Genomic DNA, 17,490 nt, shown 5'->3' on the forward strand with positions numbered 1-17,490 from the left:
GCTCTGCACTTGGAACATAAGAGGTATTAATGACCTCAAAAAAGCGGAAGAAATAAACAAGTTTATTTTGAAGAATAAGATTTGCCTTTTTGGTCTATTGGAAACAAAGGTAAAGGAGGCAAAGAGTGTAGGGATCGGTAGAGTGTGTGTGTGCCCGGTGGAGATTTGAAAACAATTATGGGTGCAATCCGAATGGAAGAATTTGGATATTATGGGATCCAAGCTTAGTGTCAGTGAACAAGCTACATGAAACTTCTCAGTTTATACATGTTAAGGTGACAGTGCTTAGCAATCAAGCCTGGTTCTTCTCCACCGTTATCTATGCAAGTAATGGTAGTCAGGACAGGTTAGGGCTATGGATGGATATAAAACAACTTCATAGAAGTATCACTACTCCTTGGTGTGTGCTTGGTGATTTTAATAATGTGTTATTCTCTCATGAAAGGATTGGGGCAGTAGTGCAGGCTCGGGAAACAGAACCTTTTGGGGATTGTCTAACCGACTCAGGGCTGTTTGATCTGAAAGCTTTCGGTTGTTATTATACGTGGACAAATTATGGTACTGGAGCTAATAGAAAGTGGTCAAAGATTGATAGGGTGCTTGTAAATATTCAGTGGACTTGTGCTTTTGCTCAGGCGACTGCTGAATTCCTCTCTCCAGGTATCTCTGATCACTCTCCCATGTTGGTGCATCTTGTAGACTTGGAAAGGGGCAGAATTCCATTCAGATTCTGTAATTACTGGGCTCTTCACAAGGATTTCAAGGCGGAGGTGCAGGAAGTGTGGGGTACTGAGGTAGTCGGAAGCCCGATGTATATATTAGTGTCAAAGCTGAAGTTACTCAAAAATAGATTGCGTGGATGGGCAAGGAAGTACATGTCTGATATACACATCAAAACAGAGGCGGCAAGGGCTGATTTGCATTGTATACAAAAAGAGCTTGATTGAACCCATTTGGATGACCCGGCTATGTGTAAAGGAAAAGGGAGCCGAGAGACGCTTTTATGTAATCTTATTGAGATGGAGTATATGGAATTGAAAGCGAAGGCAGACAATGACTGGCTCGACTATGCAGACAAAGGAAATGCATTCTTTCATCAGGCTATCAAAGAAAGGAAGAATAGAAACAACATCTGGACTGTTTCGGACATGAATGGGGTAAAGCATGAAGGAGTTGCTCAAGTCTCAAATGCTTTCATATCCTTTTATAAAGAGTGATTGGAGTCTCTTCTCTCAACATTTTGTTTGCTCTGAAGAGATGTTGGATGGGATACGAGTGAGGGAAGTTATTGATCAAAGGGACTTTGAGATACTCTCAAGACATAAGCGATGAGGAGATCAAGAAAGCTCTTTTTCTCTATGGAGGATTCAAAAGCTCGGGGCCGGATGGGTATCTGACTTTTTCTTCAAGCATTCATGGGATATAGTGGGAGGTGACTTCTTAAATGCCATACAGTCCATTTTCAGGATCAACAGAGTACATAAAGGTACAAATGCCACTTTCCTTTGTTTAATTCCAAAGAAACCTATTGTATCCAAGGTTGATGAATATAGGCCTATAGCATGTTGTAATGTCACTTACAAGTGTATTGCCAAGGTTCTTAGTAACAGGATGAAGCCTCATATGGATCAGTGGATTGAGCTTAATCAGTCGGCCTTTGTCCCTGGGCGCAGCATACAAGATAACCTTCTTCTCGCGCATGAGCTCCTCAGAGGATATGCGAGAAAGCATGGACCAAAGAGATGTACTATCAAAGTAGATATCCAGAAAGCTTACGATACTGTTAGTTGGGAATCCATGCTCCTTGTACTTAAAAAGTTCAAGTTTCCTCCAAATTTTATAACTTGGCTTTCTATGAGCTTCACGTCCCCTCTCTTCTCTATCTTGATCAATGGAAGCCCATATGGATTCTTTGAAGGAAAAAGAGGGTTAATGCAAGGCGACCCTCTGTCCCCCTATCTCTTTGTGCTGATCATGGAACTTTTGGGTGGTCTGTTAAAGCAAGGCCTCTCCTCCAAATCTTTCAGCCCTCACTCAAGATGCAAAAGGCTTGCTATAACTCATTTGAGTTTTGCAGATGATGTTCTCCTCTTCTGTAAAGGGGAAGCGCAGTCTATCCTAGCGGTCAAAGACTATATTGATCAATTTTCAGCTCTTTCAGGGCTCCAGATTAACATCATGAAAACATCTATCCTTACTGGAAGCATGTCAAAAGATGATGGAGTAGCTCTAGCAGGGTTACTAGGTATTCAGTTAGTTGCTCCCCCTATCAAGTACTTAGGCCTGCCTCTCACAGCTTCGAAAATCAATGCAAAGGATTGTCTTCCACTGATTGAAAGACTCACTATTAGAATGTCAAATTGGAAAAATAGAGCCTTGTCCTATGCAGGCAGATTGCAGCTCATACAGTCAATTCTTTCGTCTTTTCACATCTATTGGGCTAAGACGTTCATTCTCCCAGTAAGTGTGCTTGACAAAGTGGCTAAGATATGTAACAGGTTTTTATGGAGTGGAGTCTCGATGCAAGCAAAAATGCATAAAGCAAGTCATGCAACTCTGAGGTTGCATAAAAAGGAGGGTGGGTTGAGCATCATTGACCCTAGAGTGTGGAATAGAAGCAGACTACTTGTGGGCTTATGTTCAAGGTGGTGAGTAAAGAAGAGACTTTGTGGACAAAATGGGCGTGGGAATATCACATTGGAAACAAACATTTCTGGGTCTATGAAGATTCCACAGAATTTGCTTTCGTGGGTGCGGCATAGTATCCTCGCCTGTGAAAGATTGCGGAAATATATAAAGTGCTTGATCGCAAATGGTGAAGATACAAGTTTGTGGCATGATCCGTGGATTTCGTCTAAGCTACTGATCCATAATTCTCAAGCTAGAAATATGCTCCAGGTGCCTGATGATGCAAAGGTGAGCCTCCTTATTACAAATGGCGAATGGAATGGGCTGGTTAGTTTCCTTCAAGACAGTGAACTAAAGACGAGTATACTGTAGACCTCTATCAATGTAAATCTTGAAAAGGATGTGGTAGTCTGGAGCCCAGCTAGCAATGGTAAGTTCTCCACCAAATCTGCGTATGTGGCTCTAAAACATATGAGACAAAGAGTTGCGTGGTACAAATTGGTCTGGGGGAAGTATACAGTACCGAAGAACTCCTTCATTGCGTGGCAACTCTTTGCAGGGTGCTTGGCTACACAAGATCGGTTGATCCACAGGAAGATTATCACTCAATCTAGGTGCTGCCTCTGTGGAAACCAAGCTGAAAACTCAAAGCACTTGTTCTTTGACTGCGAATTCTCCCAAAAGGTATGGGCTGCGGTGAAAACAAGGTTTGGGACTAGTATCAGTAGTGCAAGAGTCAAATCTTGAATGGTATCGTCTCCTGAGAATTACTCGATCAAACTCTACCGCCAGTGAGATAATCCGGATACTGATCTGCGCTACGGTTTATGGGATCTGGAATGAAAGAAAATGCCGAAAGTTTAAAAGCAAGACCCACACGGATGAAGCGATCCAGAGATATAGTAAACAAGATGAGAATTTACTTACAAAGGGTGATAAAAGAAGTGGACGATTCTGCGGAAACTAAAAACATGATGAGTGCTCTTGGGATTGAACTCTTGGTTAAGCGAAAAAGCCGATACAAGGACAAATGGGTAAAGCCACCACCGGCACGACAAAGATTAACTTTCGGATGGAGCTGTGAATCTTTGCTTTGGAGCGAGGATATGGGGAGGCTTTGAGAAACCATGAGGGAGCACCTTTGATCGTGTTCATGGGAAATACCAACCTCAGGTCAGTGATTATACCGGGGAGTTAAAAAGGGATCGAAGCGGTACGCTAGCAAACTTGCTACATGAACCGTAAAAAGGATCATCTTTGGAGTCGGACTCTTTGGCGGAAAGATAAATGTGATTAATCGAAAGGAGGACTGTCCTTGGTATTGTTGGGACCTAGTAGAGTCCATTAGAAAAAAGCATCGTCTCTTTGAGACAGTGGTGGTAACCCATGTATCTGAGGAGATGAATAGAGTAGCCGATTCACCGCCAAGTCTAGTACATTAAAGGATTGTATATATCCCGGTGTGAGGCTAGGGTATCTTTTTTAACACTCCTCCACTTGTCTATGAGCTTTTTGTAATAGTGGAGGAGGATGCAAGAGGTATGATGTATCAAAGAGTTTAAGCTTATACTGAGGTTGGGGTCCCTTTAACCCCTAGCTGTTTCAAAAAAAAAAAAAAAAAAAACTCTTCTAAACTGGACTCTTGATTTATTGGGGGATCTATAGGTTGAATTGGATCTTCAAGAGAAAACTAAAACGTGATAGTTATATTGCAAAATACAAGACTAATAATAATAGCCAAGGGGTTTCACTCAGAGACAAGATTTATACTACTTTGGAACCTTGCTCATGTAACTAGAATTTCTTATTCAGAATTCTAAAGACTCTAGTTGAGTAGTTGTGTGGAACTACAATACCAAGTAGTACCACGTGATGAGCTTAAGGTATACAATTTAGTTAAATCTTTGTATGAATTGATTCAAACGCCTATAAATGGCATGAGCAATTCAACAATATATTGGTGTCGTATGGATGTCAAAGTATCGTTGTTGGTAAAGATGGGTCCTTTCTTTAGAGTAAAACAAGACATGTGTTAATCTCTCTTTGTTTAGATGATTTCATATCATGAGTGCTAGCATTGAGAATGTGTACGAGACAGAGAAATTCCTATTTGAAACACATAATAGACCGTCATTGGAAATGATAGTTCATTATGTTGTTAAACTCATTTCTGTAACTGCTATATTCAGTTGTCAAGATGTTGACGTTTGAATATGGTTGAAGGCCACAGCGTACCTTAAACCAGACCAGCCGGATGGTATAAGAGAATTTCGGGCACTATAGAATTGAATGATTGGTGAAGATAGGAATTATAACTCATGTTGGTCTCATTATGTTGTTTTCACACTTAGTAGAAATATTTTTAGATTGAAAAGTATGGGTATTACGTTAGTAAGACTGTGTCAACACTTTTTGTGGTAGATATCCATCTTATGAAAAATAATCTACTTGTGTTTTCTCATACTAAATATATCAATATAATTGGTAGCCTATTGTACTTGATGGATTATATTTGTGAGACATGACCTTGCCTACATTAATGGCATACTGAGTTGATAACCCATTGTTCTTAAATGGAACATTGGATGTATATTATCAAATTATCCAAGTACTATAGCGGAGCCATTGATTATGGACTTATATATAGTAGTTTTCCATCATTGTTGAAAGGGTAATGTGTTATAAGCTGGATCCAGTAATTTTATGTGTTTACCCTTGGTGAAAATTGAGTGTCTTGGATATCATCCAAGCTAATCGCCTTAGAAAAGGCATGTGATGATGTTGAGTGGGTTAGCAAACTCTTGGCAAATCTTCCTATTGGCTCTAAACAGTCTCCTGATGTGTATATGCTCTGCAATTGTCTCATTGCAATAACTAAGACATAAAAAAATATGTGCAATGGGAAAAGAATACATGTAAGTTTGAGATATAGCTTAATCAAGCAGCTGCTAAATATTATGTTAGGTTGGACTTAGTTTGGCCACATGTCTGACCACACCACTTTTGGGAGGCAAGTGGCTATACGTCGAGGGGGATGAGACTTATGCTCTTATATAGGGCGACACTGACGGCAACCCTACCTATGTGATTGGAGATCCCATGAAATAGGTTCAAAAGGAAAAAAAAGTCACTTCGTCATCCTGCAGTACTATCATCTTATATATTTATGAGACGTCTCACCCTATGGCGAGATGGTACTATAGTATACTTTGTATAACTAGAATTGCAATGAGTAAGGATGAATTATTTTACTCTTATTGGAATCCATAGTCCATTTTATAATGAGATAGTGTATTTTAACTGCAATATACACTTGATAGATATCCACCTATGTGAATGTAGAACTGGGTCGGTTCTTATGAGTATACGGGCAAGTACTCTAGAGCATTCATGGAACACAGGCAACGCAAGGGCCAAAAAACGCAACACCGCAGAACAGGCATATAATGAAAGAGCAGTGTGGGTGCATGTGCTCTATTTTACTACAAGGAAATGTTGGTTCAAAGATTTTTTTTAATCCACCACTTTCACGTATTATAAGACATGTTACCCTATGAGTGGTTCAAGACCGTAAAACACCAGTATCTTATGCATTGTTTTTTCGATTCTCTCTGGAATTTAGTTAACCCATTTCTTTTGTAATATCCTATTCCAAAATAGTGGGGGACTATTAGTATTTTGAAATAGTGGGGGATTGTTGGAATCTCTTGTGTATTTCTAAATACTAGTGTGTGTGTGTGTGCAAAATGGAGGAGATGAACAAATGGTGTTCTCTCCACTTTAGTGCATAGTAGATAGTCTCACATTGGTTATCCACCATATCGGGTCGGGTTCGTGCTTGGGCTTGGGCTTACTATTGTGGGTAGTGGCTTGACCAATTGCCTAAACTTGTTTTGCTTTTTTCTTGAGCAGCAAGTTTTGGTGTTCTATTAGGAGTTGGTCTCTCTTCCTTATATGTTTAGGAGACTGACCTAACCTCTATAAGTAGGACTGTGAGTCCATAGAGGGATGCACTTCAATAGGAACCCATCTCAGAGAAACAAAAACTCGCACCTGCCCTATTCTTCTTCTCTTCTTCCTGTAGCTGCCAGAGAGAGTTATATTGCTGTTCTAGAGAGTAGTTTGTTTTAGTGCAAAGTCAAACTGATGTACACCATTGAATCTTGTGAGGAAGACTCCATTGCTGCCTTTCTATACCACTGGAAGGGGCAAAATCTTTCCTTAATGACAGTCTAATACGCGCCATGGTGGTTCCCTGTTACTGCTGTCCTTGTCTAATGTTCCTTCTGTTCTACTCTAGTTGCTGTTTACATACAACTATTCTAACATGTAGCACATGCTTCTCTACTTGCTAGTTCTTAAGTAATAGAAATGGAAGTGCTTCTAAACGAAAGGATGTATAGATCAGTCGGGCAAATTACACAAAGGTAAAGCAGACAGGTTGAGTCTTGTATTGTGGAACTTTTGGTGAATGGTGTCTTTCATTGTTCATGATAGCAGTGTTGTTTAAAAAGTTACATCTTATGAAACAAATTCCCATACATATTTCCTATCAATTAATTACACAAGATGTACATGATAGTTAGGCACACCAGGCCAGCAAGTTGTATGGCCAAGTTTCTGTGATGCAGAGCATTAGTTCGTCTGTTAAGTGTTATATGTGTGCACCCCTTAGCTGAGTTCAAGCCCATGGGTTGCGAGCCTACTAGTTTAAGTTATTCTATTTTAGTTGTTGACACATGTCGTGTTCCTATTGGTTTATAGTTTTTAGGATTAGTATAAATAATGAGCTTGTAATTAGGGTTCAGGGAGAGTTGTGTTATTGAGAATATTTCAGAGAGAAATAAAAATTTGTTTTAGTTTTAGTTGTTTTGTTTAATTCATGAATAGATTTGATAAACTGAAGCTTCCACTGACTATAGGACCTTACGAAGATACAATAATGTGCACTGTTGTTCCAATGGACGTTTGTCATCTCCTACTAGGGCGTCCTTGGCAGTTTGATCATAGGAATATTCATGATGGCGCCAAGAACAGTCACTCATTCTTGCATAACGGTAGGAAATTAATCTTGGAATCGCTCAAACCACCAGATATAGAAACCATTGTGTGTATGACATTCTTGGCTAAAGCACGGGAATCTGGTATGTTTTTCTCTCTTACATCACATGAGAAAAATAAGTATGATAAAAAACCAGAAATCGAGACAACAAGCCCTGTTCAAAGTGCGCACCAAAGCCCTAGTGGATGGGATGACCATGATGCATCCACTTTTATGCCCGTTATGGCTTATTCTACTTCTTCTTCTACTGAGGATTTATTTGTTGGTGAGGGCTGTAATATGGAGTTAAACTGTGTTGATTGGGATTCCCCTCCTATTTTTTATGTTTGTCCAGAGGAAGAACATGATAGTTTTTTAGATACTCCACCAATATTTGATGAATATGGAGCAGATGAATCTGAATTCTGTGTCACTACTCCCTCTTTGTCTGGGAATCTTTTTGTTGAGTGTGCCGATCTGGTTTGGGAGGATTTTGATATTAATTATACAAGGCTTTTTAGTTCTGTGCACCTAAAGTTACAATTGGAGGTATGCGTATTTGCTATTTTGGGATGTGGTAATATTCCCATAGAGCAGATAAATCATGATGGTGATTTTGCAAACTTGCATACATTGGTGCATTCTTATTCTTGTGAGTAATTATCTGGGCAAAATTCGAGGTCGAATTCGTTTGAACAACAGTAGAGTGATGGGCATCAGCTATAGCAAATTTCATCAGTCAATTGCATATACAAACTCGAGATGAGTTCTTTTCAAATTGGGGAGAATAATGCAGGAGCATTAGTTTGTCTGTCAAGTGTTATACGTGTGCACCCCTTGGTTGAGTTCAAGCCTATGGGTCGCGATCCCACTAGTTTAAGTTATTCTATTTTAGTTGTTGACACATGTCGTGTTCCTATTGGTTTATAGTTTTTAGGATTAGTATAAATAATGAGCTTGTAATTAGGGTTCAGGGAGAGTTGTGTTATTGAGAATATTTCAAAGAGAAATAAAAATTTGTTTTAGTTTTAGTTGTTTTGTTTAATTCATGAATAGATTTGATAAACTGAAGCTTCCGCCAGCTTAATCTACATCACTCTGAGTATTTAATAAGTGAGAAATGTGAGATAATACCAGGTCCATAAGAACATTAAATTTTGAGAATATGTCGAAGTAATATACCTCAAACAATTGAAAATGCACTTAAACATATTGTCAACAATAGCAAAGAGCTGTAACCTGTAAGTTAGCAATCTTGATGCTTCTTGAGTTTATTAGAAGTGTGAAATGTGCGATCTTCATGCATGACTTCTAGAGTTTATTAGAAATGTGAAATGTGAGGAAACACAAGTCCAGCATAAGACCCCACACTTTAACGAACTTGAGGTGTAATTCCACGTAACTCCTAAGAAGATATATTAAGAACAAAAATTATAGCCGTCATCCAGAACAGTGAACAAACAAGTCTGCACTCTGCCACATTAAATGCCTTCTTTGTGGATTACTAGGTCAATATTGTCACACAAGGGATGATTTAAAACACTCGTTTTAAACTCTAGACCTCTTACACAATTTGACAAAAGAAATGGTCTGGAGTGACCTTCTCTATCAAGTATTGACTAGTTGACTATTCAGTTAGTTTTCAAATCTGTTATAAATAGTAGCAATTGCAATCCATGCAAATCACTCGTAAACAATCTTACATTTCTTTCACAAGAACAAAAGTTTCAAGTTTTCTTACAATGGCTTGTACTACGCATTCAGCCCTCTCAATAAGTCTTGCTATGATTTTCATCACCATACTTTCATCTCCAGCTGCAGCACAGCTTTCAGTCTCATTTTATGGCGCTACGTGCCCATCAGTCTTCGACACAGTTCGAGCAGCCACACGGTCGGCTATCAATAGAGAAGGGAGAATGGGCGCGTCTATTCTCCGTTTGTTCTTCCATGATTGTTTTGTTAGTGTAAGTGACTAAATTAATTTCTATGCCTTGTGTGCTGAAAATAAGTAGTATATGCATTGATCTAATAATGGTGTTAATGAATTCAGGGATGCGATGGGGGAGTTCTTTTGGAAGGTGGTGAAAGAGCTGCGATATCCAATCGAGATGGTTCAATTAGAGGTTTCGAAGTTATTGATAACATAAAGGCACAAGTTGATAGAGCGTGCGGGCGTAGTGTGGTTTCATGCGCAGACATATTAGCCATCAGTGCTCGTGACTCAGTCGTTGAAGTAAGTAAAATTTTCAATGTCAATGTAACAATTTTGTAGAATGTTTAATAGACGACCATCTGACAACATAACAGAATTAACATTCGGGATACAATGGATATGAACCTAATCTAATCTAATTTAATTTGATATTGTATTGTTTCTCAGATGGGAGGACAAAGTTATCCAGTTCCACTTGGAAGGAGAGACGCAAGAACAGCAAACCTTGCTGGTGCAGAAAGTGACCTTCCGGCCCCATTTCACGATCTTAGACAACTTATTAGTGTATTTAGTCGAAAAGGTTTCAGTGCTAGAGAGATGGTCGCTTTATCTGGAGCTCACACAGTAGGCCAAGCACGTTGCGCTACATTCACTGACAGAATCTATAATCCTGCTGCCAACATTGATCCTGCCTTCGCAACCTCTAGACAAGCTAATTGCCCTCGATCTGGTGGTGACAACTTAGCTCCTCTAGATCCACAAAGCCCACTTCGCTTCGGTAATAACTATTTCCAGGCACTGATGAACAGAAGAGGATTACTTACTTCTGATCAGGTGCTATTTAATAATGGCTCGACCGACTCTATTGTAAGGATGTACGCGGACAATGCTAATGCTTTCGCCACAGATTTCACTAATGCCATGGTGAAAATGGGGAACTTGAGCCCCTTAACGGGTACTCAAGGGGAGATCCGAACTACTTGTCAAAGGGCTAATTAATTAGCCTCAGCACTCGATCTCAGTGTAACTTTTGTTCAAATTTTAAATTCAATACCAAATTGTATTAGATTTACAGTAGGTGTTTCAGTCCATTTTGTTTCATGTATACTTGTTCTATAAACTTGTTAAAAAGATTGGTTTCATATGGTTTCGATTGATGTAGTCACGCACTGACTCACTGGCTGCAGAATGATGTAATGTTCAGAAATTTCTTTTCTAAATATCTTCTTCTATGTTCTGAAATACAAAACCTATAAAGCACGGACACAAAAAATATTTCACTGTGTCCGTGTCCAACGCGGCACATGCGCATCCCACGTGACACAGTAGTTTGGACGCGGCATGGATGCGGATTGGACATATCATGTACGCAGATTAGGACTGGAATGGAATAAAAAGAAGTGCAAAAGCCCAAAAGAACAATTCTAATTTGGATGACCTAATAATAGTCTAGTCTAAACTCTAAACAACTAAACATACTTCATAAATCGCCTCCAAAAGTCAGTAAAGTCTCTCTCCCCCATCCCAACAACAACCACTCTTTTTATTGTTCTTGTGGTTTTCAATCTTGATAAATTATGATATATGACCCTAAATCCAATGCTACATAAATACAAATAAATTTTAAAATTTTATTTAATATCCGCGTCCTTGCTATGTCCGCGTCCTAATTTTTTAAGATATACATGTGTCATCGCGTCAGTGACCATGTTCGCGTTCGTGTCCGTGCTTCATAGTACAAAAACATAATGTTGAGTTCGTTGATTATGTGGAATTGAAGTGCTAATTTTCTATAGAAGGAAAAATCTGTTATATCGTGGGAAACAGTTTCCCATCCAATCTTGAAGCATCGTGAGGGAAAAAATCTGTCTTAACGACATAGTGATCATCACTAGGCTCGGATTGATATTTTAGTATTTGGTATAATAGAGAAATAGGTTTGTAATGTTGTGGTAATTGGTATACAATAAGTATAATTTTGGTTGTGCTTCCTAACACTATCACTATATCACATTGTCAAACTTAGTATTGAAATTGTTCACCATCTCTTGTAAAAACATTCCTTACGAAGTTGGCCAAGTCATCCTGGCTGCTCAAAATGTACATGCCATCCCATATGTCTTCATTACCAAAGCCAAATTCATGTATTTGATTCTTCTTATCCCAAAGCCTACATACTTTGTCCCGGGCCACAATAAGTAAGTCCTTTTCTAATAATGCTTGGATTAATTGCTCGACCACAAGAAGTTCTTAAGAAGAGTTTCACATTTCTTAATGGGCTTTGTGTCTGTAACACTCCAAAACTCAAACAATTATATACCTAAGATACGTGATTTTTCTAAAAAAATTTCGAGTCTTCTCTATATTTTCAACATTTCATAAATATAATAATTTGTTATAACCTAAAAATTTAATAAGAATACATCCAAACCAAATATAAAACCTCATACCTCAGTAGTAAACCCAACTACTAAAAGATATACTGATTCGTAAAACCAGCTACTTAACCATCTCGACCAATGTTTTGAATAAGAAGAAAACTATAAATATACAAACAACATTCTAGAAACCCCAATACACGACTTATACAATGCAACTAACATACATACATCTCCACGTTACCAGAACAGCCTCAACAAAACCATCTAACCCTACATATTCCAAATACACTCATAAACGAAGGATTGACAAATGGCAGATCACTTGAGTACCAAACTAATATCGACTAAACAAACTAAACAAATAAAGATATCTCTAATATGGCAATCGGGTGGATACAAACACGACTAGAAATAATAACACCAATAGCAATAACTATTTAAGTTATAGTAAAACATAGTTTTAGTGTAATTCCCACATCTGCCTATTTGTAACCAAATGACATACGTAAAACATTAAACCTAAATCACTTAATTTTAGTTCTTCTAAGGGGTGTGTATCTACCTAGGGAAGTGGCTGTGCCAAGTGGCTGCTTACATACCCTTTCAGGGATCAAGCCATACTTAGTTCTTCCTTAGAACTCAACAGTTCAACATCGACAGTCCAACCTTAGAACTCAACAGTTCAACCTCGACGGTTCAACCTTAGAACTCAACAGTTCAACATTATAATACTACTTGTACACGTGATTCACAAGGGATAGAAAACTCATGCAAAAGAACTGTAACTTCAATATAAGAGGATGCAACTCACTTAAGAACAAACTAACAAGAACAAATCAATAAGAAAAGGATATAATCATTCTAAATACAATCCCTAATTCACCTAATTTAACTTGTAAGTACTACCCATTAATCATTATTAGATCAAATGATAAAAGAATACAACCTCCACTTCACTGGCCAAGAATGTATACCCAACATTAGACTCCATTACGTCCAGCAACCCACAAACCAAAAACATAAATCAATACCTAATATTTACACTAAAGATTAACAATGAAAGAAATTCCAGCAATTCCTATCCATAGCCATAGATATAATTCTTTTACGTAAAATTTCACAACAAAATAGAAATCAAACTCATAAACAATAAGCAATAGAACATCTAGAATCTAATATTCATAGACTAATAAAATTGGGAATTGAACTAACCTTGCAACAACAAATAAAACCAATTACATTTAGAATTAAGAGAAATAGAAGTAATGGGTTTCCTTTTCGAGAGAGAGAGAGCAGCGGCGAAACCGTAGATTATAAAAGATTCAAGAGAGGCGCCAAACCCTCGGAGATAGAGAGAGGTCGTCGAACTCGACCTCTGAGAGCATGAGTGAGAAAGAGAAGACTTCCCTCTTCATTTCTATTTTTCAGCCCACAAAATAAAGTCCTGAAGTCCAAAGCCAAAAGCCCAAAAATTTGGGGTTTTACATTCTTCCTACCTTGAAAAGAATTTCATCCTCGAAATTCAATTGATCCACCATCCTTATCAAATTAGATGTCATGTCACTCCTCAAATTAAAAGTAAATGAGCAATTGAAGTTATTAGTATAATGGGAGTGTTTAAAAGATTGATGAGGCTCACCATAGATTGTTTAGATATAGATTGGTGGGAGTTTAGGAAGGTGGGAAGGTAGTAAACTTGCAACTCATGACTTGTTTTTGAATGAAACAAACTTGTATATATGAAACTTGACTACTTTGAATGAAGAAAAACTTTGTATTGAATGAAGAAAAACTTTGTATTGAATGAACAAACTTGTGTTGAAGATTAAATGAAAACTTGAATATGAACTTGTATTGAAACAGCTTTGATTAAAGATTAAAGAACAAAAAGTAAATGAAAATGACTTGAATTGAAGAACAAAAAATAAATGAAAAAGACTAAATGTAAATGACTTGAAAATAAATATTACACTACTCCTACACGACCATAGATTAAGTTTAGGTGCCTTTTCTCCTCGTACTTTTTGACATTTATACTACACTTTTTGCCAAAGACTGATTTGCCCTCTCCCTCTACAATCAAGACACCTCATTATGTTGCTTTTATGTTTTTCCTTTTCCTTTTCATTTTGCTTTTGCTTGTTCATATCTTCTTGAGCAAGCTAGGTTTTTGAGCAAATTTTCTTTTGTATCAAGGTCATTTGGCGCTAAAATGCAGTTTTTACGATAAGTGGTCTGAAATGCTCTATAACTTGAAAATGGCAATAAAAACTATGAATTGTCTTTTCATGATACGTAATAATATATGGAGTGAACTTAATATGGGAACAGTTGATTGAGATGCTTGAAATAGTAGATAGAGGTATGAAAAATAGTGATTAGAATACTCTCAAATACCGTAAGATAAAGGGGAGTAGTTGTATTCGATCCACTCTTAATTGCAAGTACTTGAATACTTATATAGACAAACTAAATTACTTCACTAATGAGAGTAATATGATATGAAAATAGTACTTTTAAGATGCAAAACAGTGATTTGAATGATGAGAGAAGATATTAGAGAGGGTAAATTCCACCACACAATTCGATCGACTATTAGTTAGGTGTCAAATTGCTTGTTTAATCCTTAGTGAATACCAAGTCATCTCTGATCAAGGTTTCACTATCATGAAAGATTAGCACCCCCACAAATTTCTTTGATGGGGTTTCTAATCTCTAGTTCTCTGTTATGAGTTCTATCTCTAGAAACTCACAACGAAGAACTTGTAACTCTAAATACAAAACAATAACTAAACTAATTACCAATCATCCTCACGTGACTTCATAAACCCCCTCTAATGGAGGTTTTAGCATAATGTCATCGGATTAACTAAACTAAAGCAATAAGAAGAAGACATAATAATAAAGACAAGAATTGAATTAATAACTAAAGCTGTATTGAAAGGTTTTAATGGAGCCTACACTACAAAACTACTTAACCTAAACTAAACTAAACTAAACTATATTATTCTATGGGTTGTATTCTATAGATCTTGAGAGTCTAGCCTTAGTCCTCTTTATATAGGAGAGGATTAGATTACAATTTTCGTGCATGGACCTGGAAGGGGGACTTTGGGCCTCTAATGTAAGCCCAAAGTCCATTAGGTTAAGTCTAAAGGGGCCACTGCTACTGGAAATTATATAAGTGTATTTTTTGTCCATTTTTATAGTTCTTATTGGGGAAAGTCTAGATCCATCGGAAATTTCATTTCGAGCCGGTCGTTTTCACATAAAATAGGCCCAATTCCGATGTCTGAGTCCAAAGATATGCCATTTTGAAGTTCTTATGGCTTTTTGTCATTTTTCTTCCCGAATTGGCTTTGACTTCCCAGCTTTGACTGTGCTTGAAAAGGTTTTTCCTTCTTGATTCTTGGGCTTTAAATATAGAACTCCTCCAGCAATCATCTTGACTCGTTTTCCATGCAAAAATGGTGTTTTTAGTCACCTAATCAACTTCAAGTCCTGAAATACACAAATACACATAAACACATAAACAATACTAACTTTTTTTTTTGTAGGCAAAATGTGAATATATTAATATAAATATAAGGTTACATGATGAGACATCATTAACATGTTACAGGATAGGTTCTCACCACAGAGCAAAAGGAGTGAGCATACTCTAGCTAAATCTAAAGTACACCTGATCAGGACTCTCGATTTTGGGCACAAATGATGGGCACCATGCTTTGCTGCCGAGTCTGCACTGAAATTAGCTTCTCTCCAACTGTGTGTTATCCTGTAGGAGATCAAGTTTTGAGTGGCTCTTTCCCATCTCGTTTTCAGTTTCCATGAAATGTGACCATTTGCAAAAGAATGAGCAACCGATTGGGAGTCAGTTTCTATCCATATTACCCTCCAGCCATGAGCAATTGCTCTCTCTGCTGCTAATACAATTGCAATGCTTTCTGCCTCATAATTGGTGACCACCCTGAGACATTGTGCCAGAATTCCAAGTAAATTGGATTGGTAATCTCTGAATGTTAATCCAGTGCCTCCTCGTCCTAGATTTCCAAGTGAGCATCCATCACAGTTAATTTTAATCTCTCCTTGTTCAGGTGGATACCAGTTAACTTGTTGGATTGCACTGAACGACTTTGGCTTGGATTCGATATCCAAAGAGTGTAGTATAGCAAGTTCGGCAGCAGTGTTGTACATGTAACTCTTGGACAGACGCCCAGTAACTTGAATGCCCTTCCTTACCTGGTTCTTTATGTGTCCGGAGCTGAAGCTTGAGTCATTGTATCTTTGAGAATTTCTCATCTTCCAAATGGCTACTAGCATACTTAGAACCGCAGAAGTCTACAGCTCTCTGATAAGTCCATTTATGTCTACCACTCCTGTTACTATTTGCAGATTCAAATGAAATATTTGTAGAATCCATTCCCAAAGTGCTTGAGAGGTGGGACAGCTCCATAACAAATGCTCGTAACTCTCCTCCTCTTCTTTGCATCCATCACATTTGGAAACAATTAGAATGCTTTTATGCTTCACTTTATCATCCGTCGGAATGATTCTTTGCAAGATTTTCCATGCAATTCCAGCTGTCCTGGGGTGCACGTAGCTATTCTAGATGATTGTTCCCCACTAGACAACGACCCCCTTCTCTCTGATTGTTTCGAAGGCAGAGGACACCGAGAATTTCCCTTCCTTATCCGGTTTCCAAATTCTTCTATCCTCAATTTCGGTACTTGGAGGCAGCAGAGAGTTTAGATACATTTCTAGAAAAGCAAAGACATTGATCAAACTATTAGGGAAGCTCCATTGGTTGTTCATAATTAGGTCTCGAACTTTTGAAAAATGATTACTCCAGTCAAAGTGCGGATGCAAGGCCATTACCGAGTTTGGGCCTGCCCAATCATCTCTCCAGACGTCTAGGGAGCTACCTGAGCCAATAGTCCAGCCCATATGCCCTTTCATTTCTTCCAAAGCCCACTTCAGCCCTTTCCAGATGGATGAACATTTGTGACTAGCCAACCACCTTCCGTGCTTCAATTTGTATTTCTGCACCATATACTGTGACCACTGGTTGTCCATCGTGATCATTTGCCATTCCAGTTTCATGAGTAGTGCATGGTTCAACTCCTTTAGAGGTGTCTAAGGCCTAGACCCCCTTTCGCCTTTGGCTTGCTCACTTTCGCCCATTTTAGTGTGATAGTCTTTCTTACTGCTGGGTTTCCAGACCAGATGAAGTTTCTAATGGCTTTTTTGCCTTCTTTGATGCTTTGTCTCAGCTATTTGTAGATTCCCATGTTGTACACTAGCATGCTGTTCAGTATAGTCTATGCAAGGACCACTCTCCCCTGAAATGAAAGTAACTTTCCTGCCCATCCACTTGCTATCTTTTTGATCTACTAGATTGTGTGACATGACCTTTGAATAGCGGTACCCCCAAGTATACCTCAGGCAAGGAGCCTTCCTTCATGTCAAAAATTGCTTCCACCTTTCTTCTTTTGGTGTCTGTCATG

General features: G+C 38.2%; 2 protein-coding genes across 2 annotated transcripts; both read left to right on the forward strand.

Annotated features, from left to right (window-relative positions):
* The first annotated feature begins 359 nt into the window (after positions 1 to 359).
* Positions 360 to 947, forward strand: LOC147516652 (uncharacterized). The gene has a single exon (XM_086593337.1). The coding sequence runs from the start codon at positions 360 to 362 to the stop codon at positions 945 to 947; it is 588 nt and encodes a 195-aa protein (XP_086449463.1).
* An 8,413-nt stretch (positions 948 to 9,360) lies between these two features.
* LOC147516653 (peroxidase 22.3-like) lies at positions 9,361 to 10,674 on the forward strand. Its single transcript, XM_086594596.1, has 3 exons — positions 9,361 to 9,633; positions 9,720 to 9,902; positions 10,050 to 10,674. Exons 1-3 carry the CDS (start codon positions 9,412 to 9,414, stop codon positions 10,599 to 10,601), a joined length of 957 nt encoding a protein of 318 aa, XP_086450722.1. The 5' UTR covers positions 9,361 to 9,411; the 3' UTR covers positions 10,602 to 10,674.
* The last annotated feature ends 6,816 nt before the right edge of the window (positions 10,675 to 17,490 follow it).

This window comes from Coptis chinensis, chromosome 2, assembly GCF_015680905.1.
Source record: "Coptis chinensis isolate HL-2020 chromosome 2, ASM1568090v1, whole genome shotgun sequence".
NCBI lineage: Eukaryota > Viridiplantae > Streptophyta > Magnoliopsida > Ranunculales > Ranunculaceae > Coptis > Coptis chinensis.